The 16,595-nt window shown below is 43.4% G+C and overlaps 1 protein-coding gene across 1 annotated transcript in view; it reads right to left on the reverse strand.

The window, feature by feature from the left end:
• The window catches only part of RBSN (rabenosyn, RAB effector), a 344,052-nt gene that overhangs the window by 305,584 nt on the left and 21,873 nt on the right, over positions 1–16,595 (reverse strand). Inside the window, exons 2-3 of the mRNA XM_069643425.1 lie at positions 11,465–11,812; positions 4,117–4,251 (exon numbers count right to left, since the gene is read on the reverse strand). Of these exons, the coding sequence (XP_069499526.1) occupies positions 4,117–4,251; positions 11,465–11,627 (298 nt within the window). The 5' untranslated portion in view covers positions 11,628–11,812. The remainder of the gene's footprint in view (positions 1–4,116; positions 4,252–11,464; positions 11,813–16,595) is intronic.

The raw sequence follows: 16,595 nt of genomic DNA on the forward strand, positions 1-16,595 counted from the left end.
CGCTCTGATTAATTTGCATGTGTATGCAGTGGCAGAGGCCATGGAATTCACTTGTTTAGCAAAAATGAAGGTGGAATCAAGGTAAAAGCCTAAGGTTTTTACCTCTTTGGCAACTTTAATAGAATTACCATCAATGTCAAAGGAGGTGTACTTAGGACCAAGCTTATTGAGGTTGGATGTGGTACCCAGGATGATGAGCTCAGTTTTGTCATCATTCAGGCATAGACCGTGGGCGGCCATCCATGCCTGGATGATGAGGTAGACTATTTACCAAGGTCATAATCCCCAGTAAGAGGTAGGAGAATCTGGGTATTAGGTGATGCCAAGATGGTCCAGATCATCGAAAAGGGGCTTGGTAAATATAGTGTACATTGTGGGCAAGACACAGGAGCCCTGAGGGACTCCACAGGTGCTAGGGATGGGGTCTGCCGCTGCTGAAGGTGAGAAGACTCTCACGGTCCTGTTGCTTAGAAATGATTGTCTCCAAGCTATGGCCTCCTGAGAGAAATGCGCTGCTGAGTCCAAGTGGTTACATAAGACCTTGTGGTCCACCAAGTCGAATGCAACCAAGAGGTCAAAAAGGAGAAGTAGGGCTGATTTCCCCTTGTCCCTAAGCCGATCAATTTGGGCCTTGAGATCAATTGGCGCCGTTTCGGTGCCATGTTGAGGCCTAAATCCGGATTGGCGGACTCCTAGGAGCTGGTTGTGTGCCAGATTCTTCTGTATTTGGAGATAGTTCACCTTGTCTAAAAGTATGAGTAGAAATGGCACTATAGTGATGGGCGGTATGGTTGGGTCTAGTGTCTGTTTAGGTTACTTGGGATAGTGCCCGAGGAGAATGAAGCGTCGATTAACCTCGATATGAAAGGGGCCAACTCTCTCGCAGCATCCTTAATTATTTGGGCTGGGCATTTATTGCCTTGGCAATTCGAGGGTTTGAGGGAAAGGATGACTTTTTCAACCTTGATAAAAAGAGATTTTAGAAAAACTAAAGCGGAGTGGAGGTTTATGAGAGGGCATAGGGGTATTGTCTGGTGGGGTCATTTTGGTTACGGTAGCTTTTCCTTTAGTGATCTTGTCCTGAAGGGTGGTGACTTTGTTGGCTAGAGTTGCTGAATATTGGAGCACCAGGTTTTGTCCTTCACACAATTGTCTTGCACTGGGATCGGGTTTTCTAGTTTTTAAAATTACAAATAATTCCTTCGTACTCGAGTTTGCCTGCAAGATTCTATTATTGTAAGTTTCTTGTTTAGCCAAGAGGGATGGGTAAGCCCCAGGAGTGATCCAAATTACTTAGTGGTTGTTGATGGGTAATTAAAAAGACAACCACCATCAACCTATTCCCTAAAACCAAATCACAGTGACACACTCACTCTAGGGCTGAAATTCACTGCCAGAGAGGCACAGCTGGGACTGGGCAGGACACATTATCGGTTTATAGTCATAATGTCGAAAAAAAAATGTCGAAAATAATAATGTCGACATCCTATAATGTAAAAAGTCATTTTTTCGAAAAAAAAATGTCGACTTTTTTTTTTGACATTATGACTATAAACCCTTAAAACTATCAACACCTCACCCAACACCCTCCTGCAACCCCCCCCACACCCCCCACCACCACCCTCCCACCCCTCATATGCAACACATTCTATTTATATATTTATTTATTTATTCAATAAATAAATAACCAAAAAAAGGATCATTTACTATGGAGGGGGTCCCCCCCGACCCCCCCCCTCACCCAACACCCCCCTGCCACCCCCCCACACCCCCCCAACCACCCTTTCACCCCTCATACTCAACACATACCAATCATATATTTATTTATTTATTCAATAAATAAATAACCTAAAAAAGGATCATTTACTATGGGGGGGGTCCCCCCCTCAACCCCCCCCCCACCCAACACCCCCCTGCCACCCCCCCACCCCCCCCCCCAACCACCCTTTCACCCCTCATACTCAACACATAACAATTATATATTTATTTATTCAATAATTAAATAAATAAAAATAGTATCATTTACTATGGGGGGGGTCCCCCCCAAACCCCCCTCACCCAACACCCCCCTGCCACCCCCCACTCCCCCCTCATACTCAACACATCTTATATATATATATTTATTCATACAATAAATTCAAAATTTCGAAAAAATATCGAAAAATGTCGACATTATTGTTTTTCGACATTTATTTGTCGACATTTTGACTGTCGACATTATGACTGCACACCCACATTATCATATAGCATATAAAAAAGGTATAAACGAACATCATGGGAGGAGGACTACAGGAGGTGCCCCTTTGGCCCCAAAAAGAGATCAAGGAACCAAACATACAGGGGCATACAGGGGCAAACATTTGAGGGGCCCCAAAAAAGGGCACTAGAACGCTCCAAAATAGGAATTCTGGTTTACCAGTAGTGAGCGATGAGAAAGCTGTGATCTACACACGCCTCGCATGTCCATAGCAGAGGGAATGCAATGCGTCCAAGCGGGGTCCTCTTCAAGTGCTGAATGTGTACGACGACTCAGGTAGACTCGTCGAGCCTCGAGGCTGTCTATTGCCTGGGAGGCTGCCGCACAGCTAACATACACTGTCACAATTCGGTGAGAACAGGCTAAATAAATCTAGACTACAGTCACACAAAATAAACAATCTGCTGTTCGAGCACCTAGTAGAGGAATCAGGAAAAAAGGTCCATGGGTCTTACGGGGACAGGTTCCAGCTGATCGGGAGAGCAATGTCACGCGTCTCTGTATAGTTTGGACTACAAACTGAACAGAGAATCCTGGCAAGTGTTTTTTTTAATTTCTTCAAGTTGTGGTCTGAGATTACAGCAAAGAGGGTCTTGTGAGTTAATTTCTGCTTAAATCTGGTTGCTTGAGCTTCTCTAATAAATATTTTAAAAAGAGCTGCATAATGCTTGCCTCCGGTCTTGACATAGAACGTGACTACATTTCATTCACTGTTCATGTTTTCTGCTTTTCAATTATTGTAGACCCTGCAACTGTGCACAGTTGCCTTGGGGTTTATACTAGATCCTTTCCCCTTCTAGCGCTGAGCCCCATAGAATACGGATGAGTGCCACGAAAACTTTGGTTCCGCTATCACAGTCTAACATAGCAATCCACTCTGCACCTCTTCACATTTTCTTCTAAAAATCACTTTACCAGTCATTTCTTCTAATTATTGTCCTATAGCCTCAATTACAATTGACTATTTGCATGCAATGCTAGGTTTCTTTTTTTTTTGGTCTGCCGATGGGACATTCAAACTATAGCCCTTTAAGCCATAACAGATGGCAGGAGGCACGATCCAAATCTCAAGCATCAAAAATGCATGTGGAACATTTAACCCAATATATTTAGAGAAGGTGGTAATGTACTTTTTGGTATTTGTACATAGATTTCTCAGCTAGGGCAGCTTTCTACATCAGGTTAAATAATTCAAGTTGCAAGCTACAGCAAGGAATAAAAAGTGACTCACCCCTTCAGTTCTCCACATACACACAGCACACCATTTCCTACTCCCCAAGAGTCAGTTATCGCTACCCAATGGCTAGAGCAAATGTTGAGGCCTGTTCTAAATCAAAAGGTTGGAAGGCGAGGGCTACACCAAGGCTGAGACAGGTTGCCATCAGAATACAAATGGAAAAATAAACTTTCGAATGTGTGCTTCTTTTGGAATAGTCTAGATGTAAAAAGATATTGCATTCCCACCACATATTCTAATTAGGTTATTTTCTTTAATCTATCCTATCATGCAGCTCTTGTTCACCACTGGATGTACTTTGCAAGTGATCCCCACAAAAGTAGACTTTTTGGATTATTTTCTGTTAAGCTGCAAAGGCTCTGACACGCACACCAGTATATTGATCCACTTCTGACATTCTACTGGGTGTTCCTATGCGCTTCTTAGTAATTTGGTTTTGTGTTGGGTAAAGCAATTTAACAGTTCGTTATTTTTCAACGATGAAGAACTCGTCGGTGCACAGCTAAACAGTTATTGGTTCCTTTCACAGTGCAGTAGCATCACCAAAACTCAATGCATGTGTGGCTCAAAAGAAAAGTCCTGATTTGTACACTTTATAAATTCTTCATTTAAATGTTCTTACCAATCTCCTGTGGATCCCACATATACGGATCTACACCCCCATAGCTGTATGCCTCATAGCGCTCCTGGCTTCCAGAATCAGTTCGCTCCTCTCCTTCCCGCTTCAGAAATTTGTTCTTGGCTTTCCGTACAAAACCTTAAGAACAAAGTAGAAAAGTTAATAATTGAAAACAGACTAGTAAAGGTTTGGTAGACAGATTATACATCTTAAGAAAACAAAGGCATACTTAGTTCAAGGAGCACCTTCAGAATAACAGATTCACAGTGCAGACAGAATCCTGTGGGAGCGTAATACCACAGAACACTAGGCAACGTGGTAACTCTTGGTGATCCTGAACAATTGACAAAGACATCAAGTGAAGTAAAGCAGTTGTGGATAGCAAAATATATTTGCAAGAGTGCTGGGAAATGGGGAAAGCAATCAGACGAGCAGACAGAGAAATGAGAAAACTAATGAAACAAGGTATCAAAAATGTTGTGTTCAGGCATGGTGTACAGTGGTCGAGCATGGAGGCACTAATTAGGTTGTGCATGCCACATTTGCAGACCTTTTAGTACGCTTTCACTAGGTTGTCAATTGAGGCTTGAATTTCAGACATCATTCACAAACAAATCATTTTGGTTTAAGGCAATGGCGGACAGCAATCTCAGAGGCAGTCAGTAGCCAAGACCACATGGGGCCACCTCCGCATCTCACTCATGGAACTTCACTTTAAATGGTGGGCTTTTGGGTTGCCTCTACTAAGGAACAATATACTGACAATTTACAAAATGTCGTCACCAGGCATTGTGGAGCACACACCGCCAACTGTGTGGAAAGATTTGCCCGGGAAACAGGGTAAATGATGTTCCTAGAAGGAATTTGGGTCTCTCAAGGGCACAAATGGCATCTGGGTATCTGGCATAGTCAAAATGAATCGGGGGAAAAAAGTCAGATATGGCTATTAAAGAAATGTAGAATTACACAAGGTCATTGAGCCAGAATGGGACTGTCTCACATTGTCAAACAAGATGACATAAAGAGAAAAGAAATCCCCCCATAAGGCTAAAGGGTTAGGGCTTAGAAGCCTTTAGCTTTTGGTCTGTGTACTCCACACCATGCTTTCCAGTCTCACATTATGGCGCCCACCACAGATTTCTCGATGTAAATAGGTCTTTCCCGTTCCTTGGAGAAAGCCTTGGTGTTTGGTTTGGTTTGTTTATTTGTATAGCGCAGCCAAACCCTGGGGTAACTGGGTGCTTACACTTAGGCAGAACATGGGTTACAGAAGGTTGCACATACAAGAGACACTAGAAAATGGTACAGTACAGTAAAATAGTATAGGAGACCAGGTTACAGAATGGTCCGTGATAAGAGGGCAGAGGCAAGTTGTAAAGGGACCATGTTACAAACTGGTCCATCGCAGTGTCAGTGCACAATTGACACAAGGATACAGGATTTAGCTAAGTGCAGTTAACAGTCTATTGATGAGTTGTGAGCAGTTCCTTCACCTTCCCTCTGAATGACCAGAACGAGGCGTCCGCTCTCTTTGTCATGGGAAGCGCGTTTCAGCATTTAGCTGCTAATAGAAGGACACTTGTTACACCTGCTGTTTTCAGATTGAACTTTGGGATGTTGAGTTTGTGCAAGTACGGGGATCTGGTTAGTCTGATAGAGTTGTGGCTGGTGAATTTGTCTGATAAGTAGCGTGGGGCTGTCAGGTAGAGACATTTGTGTGTGATGACAAGTGCTCGAAGTTTAATTCTCTCATGGATTGGGAGCCAGTGAGACTCCTTTCTGAAGGTCTAGATGTGGGCCTTGCAGGGGGAGATTGAAGGCACATCTGAGGGCGTTATTTTGAAGTATCTGTAGTCTGTTCAGGTTGTGGTTGGTGGAGCCGAGCAAGAGTGTGTTGCAGTAGTCCAGTTTGGACAATTTGAGGGCCTTGGCCAGTGTGAGGCAGCTATTGGTGGATTAAAAAGGTTTGCAGGCATTGATAAGTTTGCTAGTGTAAGCCATAGATGAGATAGTGGCGTTGATTTGTTTTGTAAGTGAGAAGGTAGAGTCGAGGTACACACCCAATGTTTTGACTTCTTTAGACACTTTTATGATGTTGCCATCAATGGTGAAGGATTGGTATCTAGAGTCAAGTTTGTTGAGGCGGGGCTAGGAGCCGACGATAAGCAGTTCGGTCTTGTTGTCGTTTAAGCAGAGGCTAAGGGTGGCCATCCATGCTTGGATTTCAAGGTAGATCTCATTTAGTTTTGCAACATCGTTCTCATAGCTCCACGTAAGTGAAATGAGGACCTGAGTGTCGTCAGCATAATTAGAACACCCAGATCATCAAGACGGTGAAAGAGGAGCTTGGTGAAAATATTGTCAAGCGTAGGGGAGATACAAGATCCTCGGGGGACTCCACATTGGATAAGGACATGGTCCGCTGCGGCGCCGCCTGATGGGGCGAAGACTCTGCTTGTTCTGTCCGATAGGAAGGACCGAATCCAATTGGTGGCATTCTGGGAGAATGCAGCAGCAGCAGCAGCCGCACGTGCTATACCTTTTGTCACCACTTTCTTCAGAATTATCCCCAAAGTTTGTCAGCTCACCCCCAACAAAGTCTAATCACCACAAGAGGTTAATTTAATGAAGTTAGACACTCCACTTACAGGGGTTCTATGGTCTAAACAGGCATGTTAGAAGAAGCATCTATTTCGTGCAGTGCTGAAGTTATCAATTCCACTTTTAAAAATGAACACATTGGCAACAGTTATCTTTGGTTTTGGCAGACTGGTCTCTGGGACTTACGTTAAAGGGGAAACACTTCAGTAGTGCGTAACCAGGAACCCAATCTGTGCAACCCTAAATCTCAAACATCTGAGAACATTCTGAGATGGTCCAAGATCTCAGGTGCATTAGATAGTCAAAAGACAAGCCAAGGTGCAGTCACACTTCAATGTACAACAATCCTCAACTTGATTGTACTTCCAACTTCAGCCTGACCTTTTGCTTAGGTCACCTGCCTCATGGCAATACCTATTTTTATTAGCTAGAGGTGGCAACACATACTCCTCTGTAGGGCTCTCTATGTAAGAGGAGGTCTCCAGGCATGGGTGAGTCCGGCCACCTTACTCCTCTCCCAAGCCCACTTCAGATCACCCGACAGTTTTTGTTCATCTGCCCCTTCTTGGAGGTCGTGATTATTCCTTTATCCTTTTGCACCACTTTGCTGTACCCTTTGGAATGTGAACCCTGGCTGGCAACGGGTAGGGGGCCATTTTGAAATGTGCCAACTCTCAGAGGTACAACTAATGGGTGACAGATTCTTTGGTCTATTGGATCTTTACAGTCATTTTGGCAAGAGTTGCAGTGGAGAAGTCACACAAGACATGGTGCTCTGGACAATGACTAGAAAGAAAACTGTCATTGTCTAGCATGTCTAGTCACATGACCTTTCCAATTTTCTATTTTCACTTCTGAATTGGTTCAGAGTTTCAGCTCGTTGTTTGCACAAAGGGTCATATATTCCGGCTGTTCACTGTGCTACATATCCCTTGGGCTCATTTTTCTCAAATAAGGAGAGTGCCAGTGTCAGTTCAAAGTTTCATAAGATATAATGGCAAAGGTTAAAGGTCCATCCACACTGAAAGAGGCAAGTACAGTTCTACCCCACGGGTGCAGATGTTGCAAAAATCAACCACAGGGAAGGCCACAAGAGACCCAAACAGAAGGATTCTAGAGGTCAGAAGATGGACCCCAGAAGAAAATGTTCCATAACTAGAGGAATCCCCCAATGCAGGTCTATGGGGAAGCGTGGTTAGGATCCACCTCCTGGGAATCATACCATGGAGCGGGGGAGGGGGGAGAACGCCCACACGTGAATATTGTGAATCATCACCATTCCGTCAAACCCACGGTAGGTAGCCACATCTCTATAATCAGTGGGAACTGCACCAGTGATCCAAAAACAACCTGGCAAGTAAATATCTCTTCTACACAGGTGTGGTTTATCAGCTGCAGGTCCCAGGACTCGGTACCCTGAACAAACTATGAACCCAGCAGTACATGGGAAGAACAAAGGCTCTTCCAAGGACATCTAACTTCAATACAGGTGTGAAAGATCCTGTGAAGAAGACTCCATGAAGAAAAAAGAACCTGAGCAGTGCGCTCGGAGCAGCAGGGAAACCTTTCTGAAATTTGTCTCAGCCCCTCCTGGGCACACTACTAGCGCTTATCGCCAATAGACTATCTATTTGAGCCTAATTGGCCCATACTGCTTGTATTCAAAAAGCAGCTACTGGATGCAGCACCTTACAGAATATGAACTAGGAGTTTGTGACCTATATGAAGTAATACTGTGCACATCTCTAGTTCTCTTACAACTAATAGGATATGTTATGTACCTACTTTTCATATCTGTAATCGACTGCATTCTGCACTGTTCACCATTTTGCACATTGCCACCACTTTGACTTGTTATGTTTAAAATCAAGTTGTTTTCTTTTAAAAAAATTCTTTGAAAACAAGCTACAAGAATAGCCATAAGAATAATAAAAAGGCTGCTATAGACCAACCTCAGATGATGGTTGCTTAGTCCCCTTACTATGAGTATTGGTTACCAATGTTTGGGTCTTTCAGGAAAGTAAAAATCATAACTGCAAAAAAGTGTCTGCAGGCTTGAATTTGCGAAGACAGGATTTCCCCGTATATACATATTGATCTTTCAGCCCATTACATCCTCTCTGACTTAGAGCTATCCCTTTTGTTACAGGGAAACCAAAAAAGGCAGTAGCCAGGCAACAACCTGTTCCAGGATGGAGACAACGGCTGGTGGCACCCTCTGACATCCCAATCTGAAGGTCCAGCACAGTGATTAACTCGATGGTACACAACCCAGCAGATGTGGGGAGACACCTGAAGTCCCAAAAACTCTCGCCTTCTTGGGAGAAAAACAAACAAACCGGGATTAGGCCAAGCCACTGCACTTAGCAAGTACTGCTAAGTGAGGGCTTTAAAAACAGCGTAAACCTGCCCACTCCAAGTTCCAGGAACATAGCAGAAAGAGCGAGTTAGGAGCAGGGCAGAAACTAAATACCTCTGTGAAAAGTCATATATTAAGTACAGGTACTCATAGACTCTGCATCACGTTAGTGTTTATTGCCCAAAAGGTGGCCATAGGAACCGCAGAATAGGAATTCTAACAACTGGCCAAGAGAAGAGGGAATCGGTTTTTGTGGGCTAACTGCATACAACTGACCCAGAACATGTGGATTCTAATCCTGGCTTCCACTCATCCAAAATTGCGCGATCATGAGCTTTAGTTCCCTGTACAGCTCAGTTTTCTTACATGCCAAAATGCAGGAGTGACGCAGCATGAATCAAACACCAGGATAAAGGTATTTCTAAGCCAAGGTTTAAACATTATTGTGCTACATTAAAAGCAAAAGGATTTGACAGGAGAGGAAAGAGGGCACATGCATCCTAGCAGCGAATTTGCCATTGTTTCACCCAAAAGATACACATATCCCCAATTAACCAAACCTTGGGCATCTCGATGAACAACAGTATACAGTCTAGATTACACACCAAACGCTGTGGAGGGAAGTAGTCCAATGGCTGAATTGAAATAACTTTAAAACTAGATGTCCTGGATCATAATCATGGACATCATTACGGTGTAGCAACTGCTTCCTATATCCTATGTGGGCTGCTAAATAAGTATGTGCCAATATTTTATTTGTGCCAATTATCAAGCAATGTTTATAAGCATGCAATAAATTCCACTTATATGATTTAAAAGCATACAGTGGCCATTAACGGGGTGCAGGATCATGTGAAGTCCTTTCTTATGATGGCACTGTGGAGCTATGGCCGGTTATGTCTCTTCTGCAAGGTTATGATTTTTTTCCCAACCCATTACATTGTGCAGTTATAATGTATCTTAGAATACATATGAACACCCAAAAATGTATTTAACATTTTTAACTGGGGAGGACTGGGTGTACCAGACTTGGAAGCGTACTATTAGTCAGGAAAGTCTTACCTTGACATGGAACGCACTGCATAGTATGCACAAGTGGCAAAATAAAAAGCAATCGTCAGTCCAATAAAACTAACACTGGCTATTAACAGGACATCACACTCAAATTGGAAGTCCCTTAACACAGGTCTCTACTCAGACTATTATTTAAGAAATTCAATCAGCAGTAGCTGAATGCAAGGAAAACATACATTTAAAGGATTTGGAGGTTGATGTTCCTGCGACAGTGGTATGGACAAAGAATTAGCTAAATTGGGACTAATTAGGTTAGAAAACCTGTTTCCGGAAGGCAAATGTATTACATTAGACAGATACGAGGAGCTGGGGGAAGATTCTAATTTGCACTTGATGTTCTATGTTTGACTGCGGGGCATGCTGACCAATGTGATCTTTACCTTCCCAGAGGCAGCACCGGACCATACACCAATTCATTATGTAATGACAGCAAACGCAAGTAAACATATGATTGACGCTACACAAAAAGGTGGTAGAATGGAGACCGGACACAACAATGAGATCTAAAAGAATCTGTGAAACAAATCTGAACGGAAATGTAGCGAATGAATTATGGGTGATTATTTGTAACAAAGGTAATAATGCATAACCGTTATAGACACCATATATGGTACAATACCTACAATGAATTGCAGGATTTGAAAATTAAGGTTCGATGAGCAGGGGCTAAAACCTGCTCCTGGGTTTTAGGCATCACCCAGTAAGCAGGCGCTACCTCTGAGGAAGCAGGAGCAAGTGCACAGTGCCCTGCAAATCTAACTTACACATGTGACACACATTTTAACTTTGTGGCCATTATGTCTGATCCATTATGCTTAAATGTGTCCTAGATGTGTACTAATACTTCTTTATTAACATTCTCAAACATTCAAAGTTAATGTCACACATGCATATTTGTAGGAAACCAGTTGGCTTTGGGGAAACAAATGTAGCACATGGTAGCTGTTGGATTCAACCTAACTAGGGTCTGCTAGGGTAGAAGCAGGAGATAAAAATCTCCCATCAATTTTGATCCCTAGAATTCTATATGTATCTGGGCTTCAATCCAAAGCTGCTCAAAAAAGCAAGATTATGCTAGCTACTAGAGGAAACAATGGTTTCTATTTCAGGGCAAGATAAAGGCATACCAGTACAATTGATCCACCTGTGCACATTAAAAATGAAACTTTCGGGGAAGAAGTCTTTCAGGCTTATGCATAGGTAACCAACTAGTTTCCAGAGAGGAGCTTGACAACAGTCATTTCTCATGGTTTGTGAAACCTGCTGTCCCGCAATAATTCACAAGATTGGCCCGCGAGGATATCAAAGTCTACTTACTTTTCAGCTGCCCTTTGACATCAAGATCCTCGCTTGAATGCTCCTCTTCATAGTGGGACTGAAGCTGGTGGAATGACTGCAAGTCCTTCTTGCATAAGGGACAAAGAAAGCCCTCCCTCACCTCCCCCTCATCATCAAATGGGGGAGGGTTGCTCGAAGCCATGGCAATGTAGGCTTTTTGGTGGCAGTATGGATAATCCCAGTCCAACCACAAAGTAGAAGGGTGAAGTCTGAACAGCAGCAGCAAAGAATTGTATTGAGAAATAACATTATACTAATGCTACTAGATGAAAGTGGCAAAGCAGCATCTTCCCTTTCAGTTGCTCATTTTCTCTGCAGAAGAGTTTCCTAGGAAGAATGACATCGAAAATTAAAATTAGCAGGTTGCCAAACACAGTAATAAGTGCCATTTGACTGATGCAATTTTATGGAGCATTTGTATTCATGGATGTGTGTGGGTTAAGGTGCAAGTGCCTAACTGGACATCTCAGCCAGAGGGCACATGTGTGTAGGGGTTGGTATATAGGCATGCATGAGGGTAGGTGTACAATTGTACGGAAGAGCCCAAGAGGAGGAGGGAGGAACAGAGTGCCAGAGGGTTTCAAGGAAAGGAGATAAGGAAGGGGGACCAAGCCCCAGAGGGCGCAAGGGAGGGGGAAGAGAGTGACCAAGCAACGGACGTGTTGCGGAGGGGAGAGAGACAGCCCACACACACCCAAATCAACAGAACTCATCTGTAACTCAACAAAAATAAAACCTACAGGCGTGCTCTAACAACCAACCACGGAAACACACAAACCAGGCAATCATTAACTGTCGATATATATTACTACTTCGGTTTCAACAATTCCTCAATTTATTAGAAAGAGCCATCATCTAATGCAGGCAGAATACAGCTAGTCTTTGTATTTAGAAAGTTTTATAATGAAGGTTCAGGAGGCAGCAAGTTAAATCCTTAGGTTACTTTATTAGGTTGCATCTGGAACATCAGGTACAGGAGATGGTAGGCAGAATCTTAACTACTACAGGGAGAGCCCACTTACGCCCACCACCCATGTGTCATGTCTCTCCAATTGTCCGGGGCGGAACCCAAACTCAAGGCATAAAGTTCTGGGCTGTTGTATCAGTATATGCTGTGCATTCCATGACATCATAGCCACACAGGATGGATCTACAAAGACAAGCAAAAGCCAGAAGGTGGGGATGCAGGATATAATACACGTCCTTTCGTTAGACAAACAAGTCAAACACTGCAAACACAAAGCAAACAGTTGAGCACAAGGAGAGACACAGCACACCTTCTCTCCTTAAACCGACCAACAAACAGGAACAATGCGCAAAGCAACACACAGAAAGAAACAGCAGGGAACGTGGGGGCACAACAACCTTCCACCCCTTCCAGGGAATCACACAGAGGAACGATAGACATACACAGACATAACACATAAGGAAACAGAAATCTACTACTCTACCATCATTACAATGACCTGGTGGTGACAAACCCAAATGGAGTCCTCCAGACTGTCAACAACCTGGGCTCAGAGCTGCTGGCCAGGCAACGAAGAACCAAACTGATATTACACTGCACACTACTGAGGACCAAGTGGAAGATGGAACCTGTCACCAGGTTGACTAACCACAGTACTCAACCACGATGGGATGCAATGGGCTGAGCTGTTGATCAGCACAAAATGCTGAAAGAAAATCAATACATGACAGGGTCAGTAAATTACATCGCTAAGGCTGACCATGAACGCGAACCACATGTCCAATCCCCATCAACTCAAGGTGCCAGTAAATGCTTCCCTTACCATTGGAGGCAACCATGGACCACACGTCTGGACCCCCAACTCGAAATCACTGAGCACCTAAGCGAACATCTCAATACCCATGTGAGACGACCGTGGACTACAAGTGAGAACTAAACTCACTACCAAAACACATAGTGGCTTCAAAGTGTCCTCCTGACACTTTCCAAAAAACACACACACACACACACACACTTTACCGTGGGCCTTACAACGTCCTCCTTGACATATGAGTACACCACAATACAACCGCAACCTTGCAGTGCCCTCCTGACACCTGCCAGAACACCAACTCTTTCACCGTGGGCCCTAATAGCATCCTCCCTGATGCTGGCCCCATGAGGCCCTACTGCAACCTCCTGACGCATGCCCTCACAGACACTAAACCAAAAGACGTTGTGACCTCACTCTGTCTCTCCAGGCCATGCCAACACTACTTCTCAATTTCTTTATGACACATGTGTCCACATGTTCACTGCAACAATGTCCTACTCCTGACACCACCAGCAATACTACCCCGCCATGACCAAAACACCACTCTTATTCCACATGACCACAACCTATCATACACTCCACTTGCTCCCATACAAAAGTAGTTGAGTGTTTTCAAATGCACCTAAATCTGGAAATTCCTCAAAATACAGGAGAGAGAGAGAGAGAGAGAGAGAGAGAGAGAGAGAGAGAGAGAGAGAGAGAGAGAGAGAGAGAGAGAGAGAGAGAGAGAGAGAGAGAGAGCGCGCTTTCTGTCACTTCTCTTGGCAGCTTAAAATCTGAAAATTCTCATTAATTGGTTTTTGCAAACATTAGATATCGGCAACCTCCCAGATGTATGCATTTCACTTCTTAACACACACTTCAGAACGTCCCAAACTTAACTATATTCTGTGCATCCTACACAAAACACAATTCTGCTCTTCATTAAAACACACAAAGAAAGCATTGATAAATCCATGTACAATTGGTTCTCAAATGTGTAGGTAATGCATCTCATGCTCTTATAACTCTAATCATTTTAACAATTTGTAAAGTCTTGCACTCACACCTGAGAAGACACCCTTGCTGTCAACATCAATATGCTCACTCTTCTAGAGTCCCTCTTACTAGCATATCTAATACTGCGCGCCCACGCACATATTTAATATTGCTCGTTTTCACTGTGCATCCAGTGGTAACTTATAGACAAACAGTTACATAATTTTATCAGGAATGATAAGTTGCATATGTTTGCGTATTGGCGAGAAGGAGTGGCTAGGATAAGTGAAAAGTGAGCAGCATTTGTTTGGGTGGGGTGAATAGTCGTGAGATGGAGTTCACACATTTCAGATTTCCTCTTGACTTGTGTCCTGCATGAGCCGACATGAACCATTTTATACATTTCTATGTCAGCTGCAAAGAAGTTTCGAAACTAGAACGCATCGACTTTGCAAGTGGATAGAGAATGCAATGCATATGATTCACAAAGGTAGTCCTTTTACATTTGTGAAGCCTCCTACTTTAACTGGCACTGAATATGCAACAATCTTCTGTACATTTGGTCCCTTCATTTTGGTTAAATCTGCTCTTTCCTGGCTTTTATACTTTAAATAAAGATGCTACATTAATTACAATGAAGAGAAATAAAGGATAGAATGCATTTAAAATGGTGCTTTATTTGTTTTTTAATAAGTGTGTTTTTTGAAGTTCGGAACAGGATTTATTAAATAAAGCAACTATTCTGCTTCACATTCGGCTTCGGTATTTGGCCAAATACTAAATATGCTATTTGGTACAGCCCTAGTCTATACAGAGGATATGTCCATTTGTGTCCTGTGCAAGTGCAAAGTTGTAATAGGAGCCTTAGTTACTAGTCCCTTATACTACTGCAATGCCCCGGCCGCAACACCTTGTCACAAGTTGCACTATGCATCAACCTACCCTCTCCCCTGCCGAGACCACAGTTCCACTACTTTTTTGGTACACTTCTACCACTGACTATGCCAGCTACCTCATCAGAAGGCAGAGTGCTACTGGAGGGAGCAGATCTCCCTGACCCAACCGAAACAGCGAACCTCAAGGGGTCAGCCACAATAACTTTATCCGGATTAAGGTATGCGCACTTTACCTCTCCAGTGCTTTCCCGTTACTGCTTCAGCTCAATCCCCCATGGCAGCAAAGGTTCACTGATCACCACAGTTAACAGGCTCTTTCCCTTTGACATCTACCATGCAGTATACTAGATCCCAGTGAGGAATTCCCATCTCCACAGTGTACAAGGAGGCAATCTCCAATGACTTCACAGTTTGCTCTTCACCAAGTGCAGCTGCCAAGACCTCCCTTCCAAAATATGGCTAGTTCGAACATAACCACAATAAAATGAATCTCATCCTCCCTCTTTCCACCTCCACCCCCTTGGCAGTTCCTACAGAGGTCAGAGTAATCTGGGCTCACGTAGTTTGAGATACAATGCCAATTCTAAATCGCTTTTCAACATGTCTAACTTAAATGCATACTAACATTAAATCTAAGCCTGTCACCCCCATAATTGTAGCCATTATTCCTAAGGTTTTTGATTGCCTTATAAAGTGTCCCACTTGAACGTTAAACCCTATTTTACTCCCTATGCCACCTCCTTCATCGGTTTTAAAGAGTAGAGGTAGCAAGCCGATTTTATTGCTATAAAAAAGGGACTATGATGCTTTGGAAAGCAGTAAAATCCCTAATACTCGCCACTGTATTACTTTACTATTTGTATGCCAAATCCACTCTACATGTGAGACCCCTAGCACTTTTTGCTGGACTTTTGGACCTTTTTCACTGTTCTCCTGAATGAGGGGAGCCTTTTCCCCCCCACATTCTTTGTTTTTGCTCAGGCCATGGAACCCTCGCTCATTTTGTTTATACTTCATTAAGGCATCAGCGTTTCACTTTTGCAGAACACCGCACGTTTGGGCTCTCCTTTTTGTATTCTTTTATTTTCCTTAAGACCTACTGTTCTCAAGGTTTGAGGGATCATTTTTATTCTTCTTACCTTTTCTTTTTATGAGTTCTGCCCACACCACCCTATTTGGAGTGCTGAGGGGCTACCTTGTATCCCCTTTCACAATGCTCCTGTAACATTTCTGTTACTGTGACAGGCATGGCTGGTGGCACTCGACGTATTCTACTGATTGTTGTGCATTTGTCCTACACTGGCTGTCTTCACAGCCGCAATAGTGCACAGAAGGGTCGCCATTGACCCAAATGGTGGTCCCCTTCTTCTTTTGCCATTTTTTGTGGGCTTCTCCTTTCTTGGTCCTTCTTCTACCAAACTGGATATGGGAGGTCCTGGTTTGACTTTTGTTTTC

The sequence above is a fragment of the Ambystoma mexicanum genome, chromosome 2p (genome assembly GCF_040938575.1).
Source record: "Ambystoma mexicanum isolate Mex_15411 chromosome 2p, UKY_AmexF1_1, whole genome shotgun sequence".
Classification (NCBI taxonomy): domain Eukaryota; kingdom Metazoa; phylum Chordata; class Amphibia; order Caudata; family Ambystomatidae; genus Ambystoma; species Ambystoma mexicanum.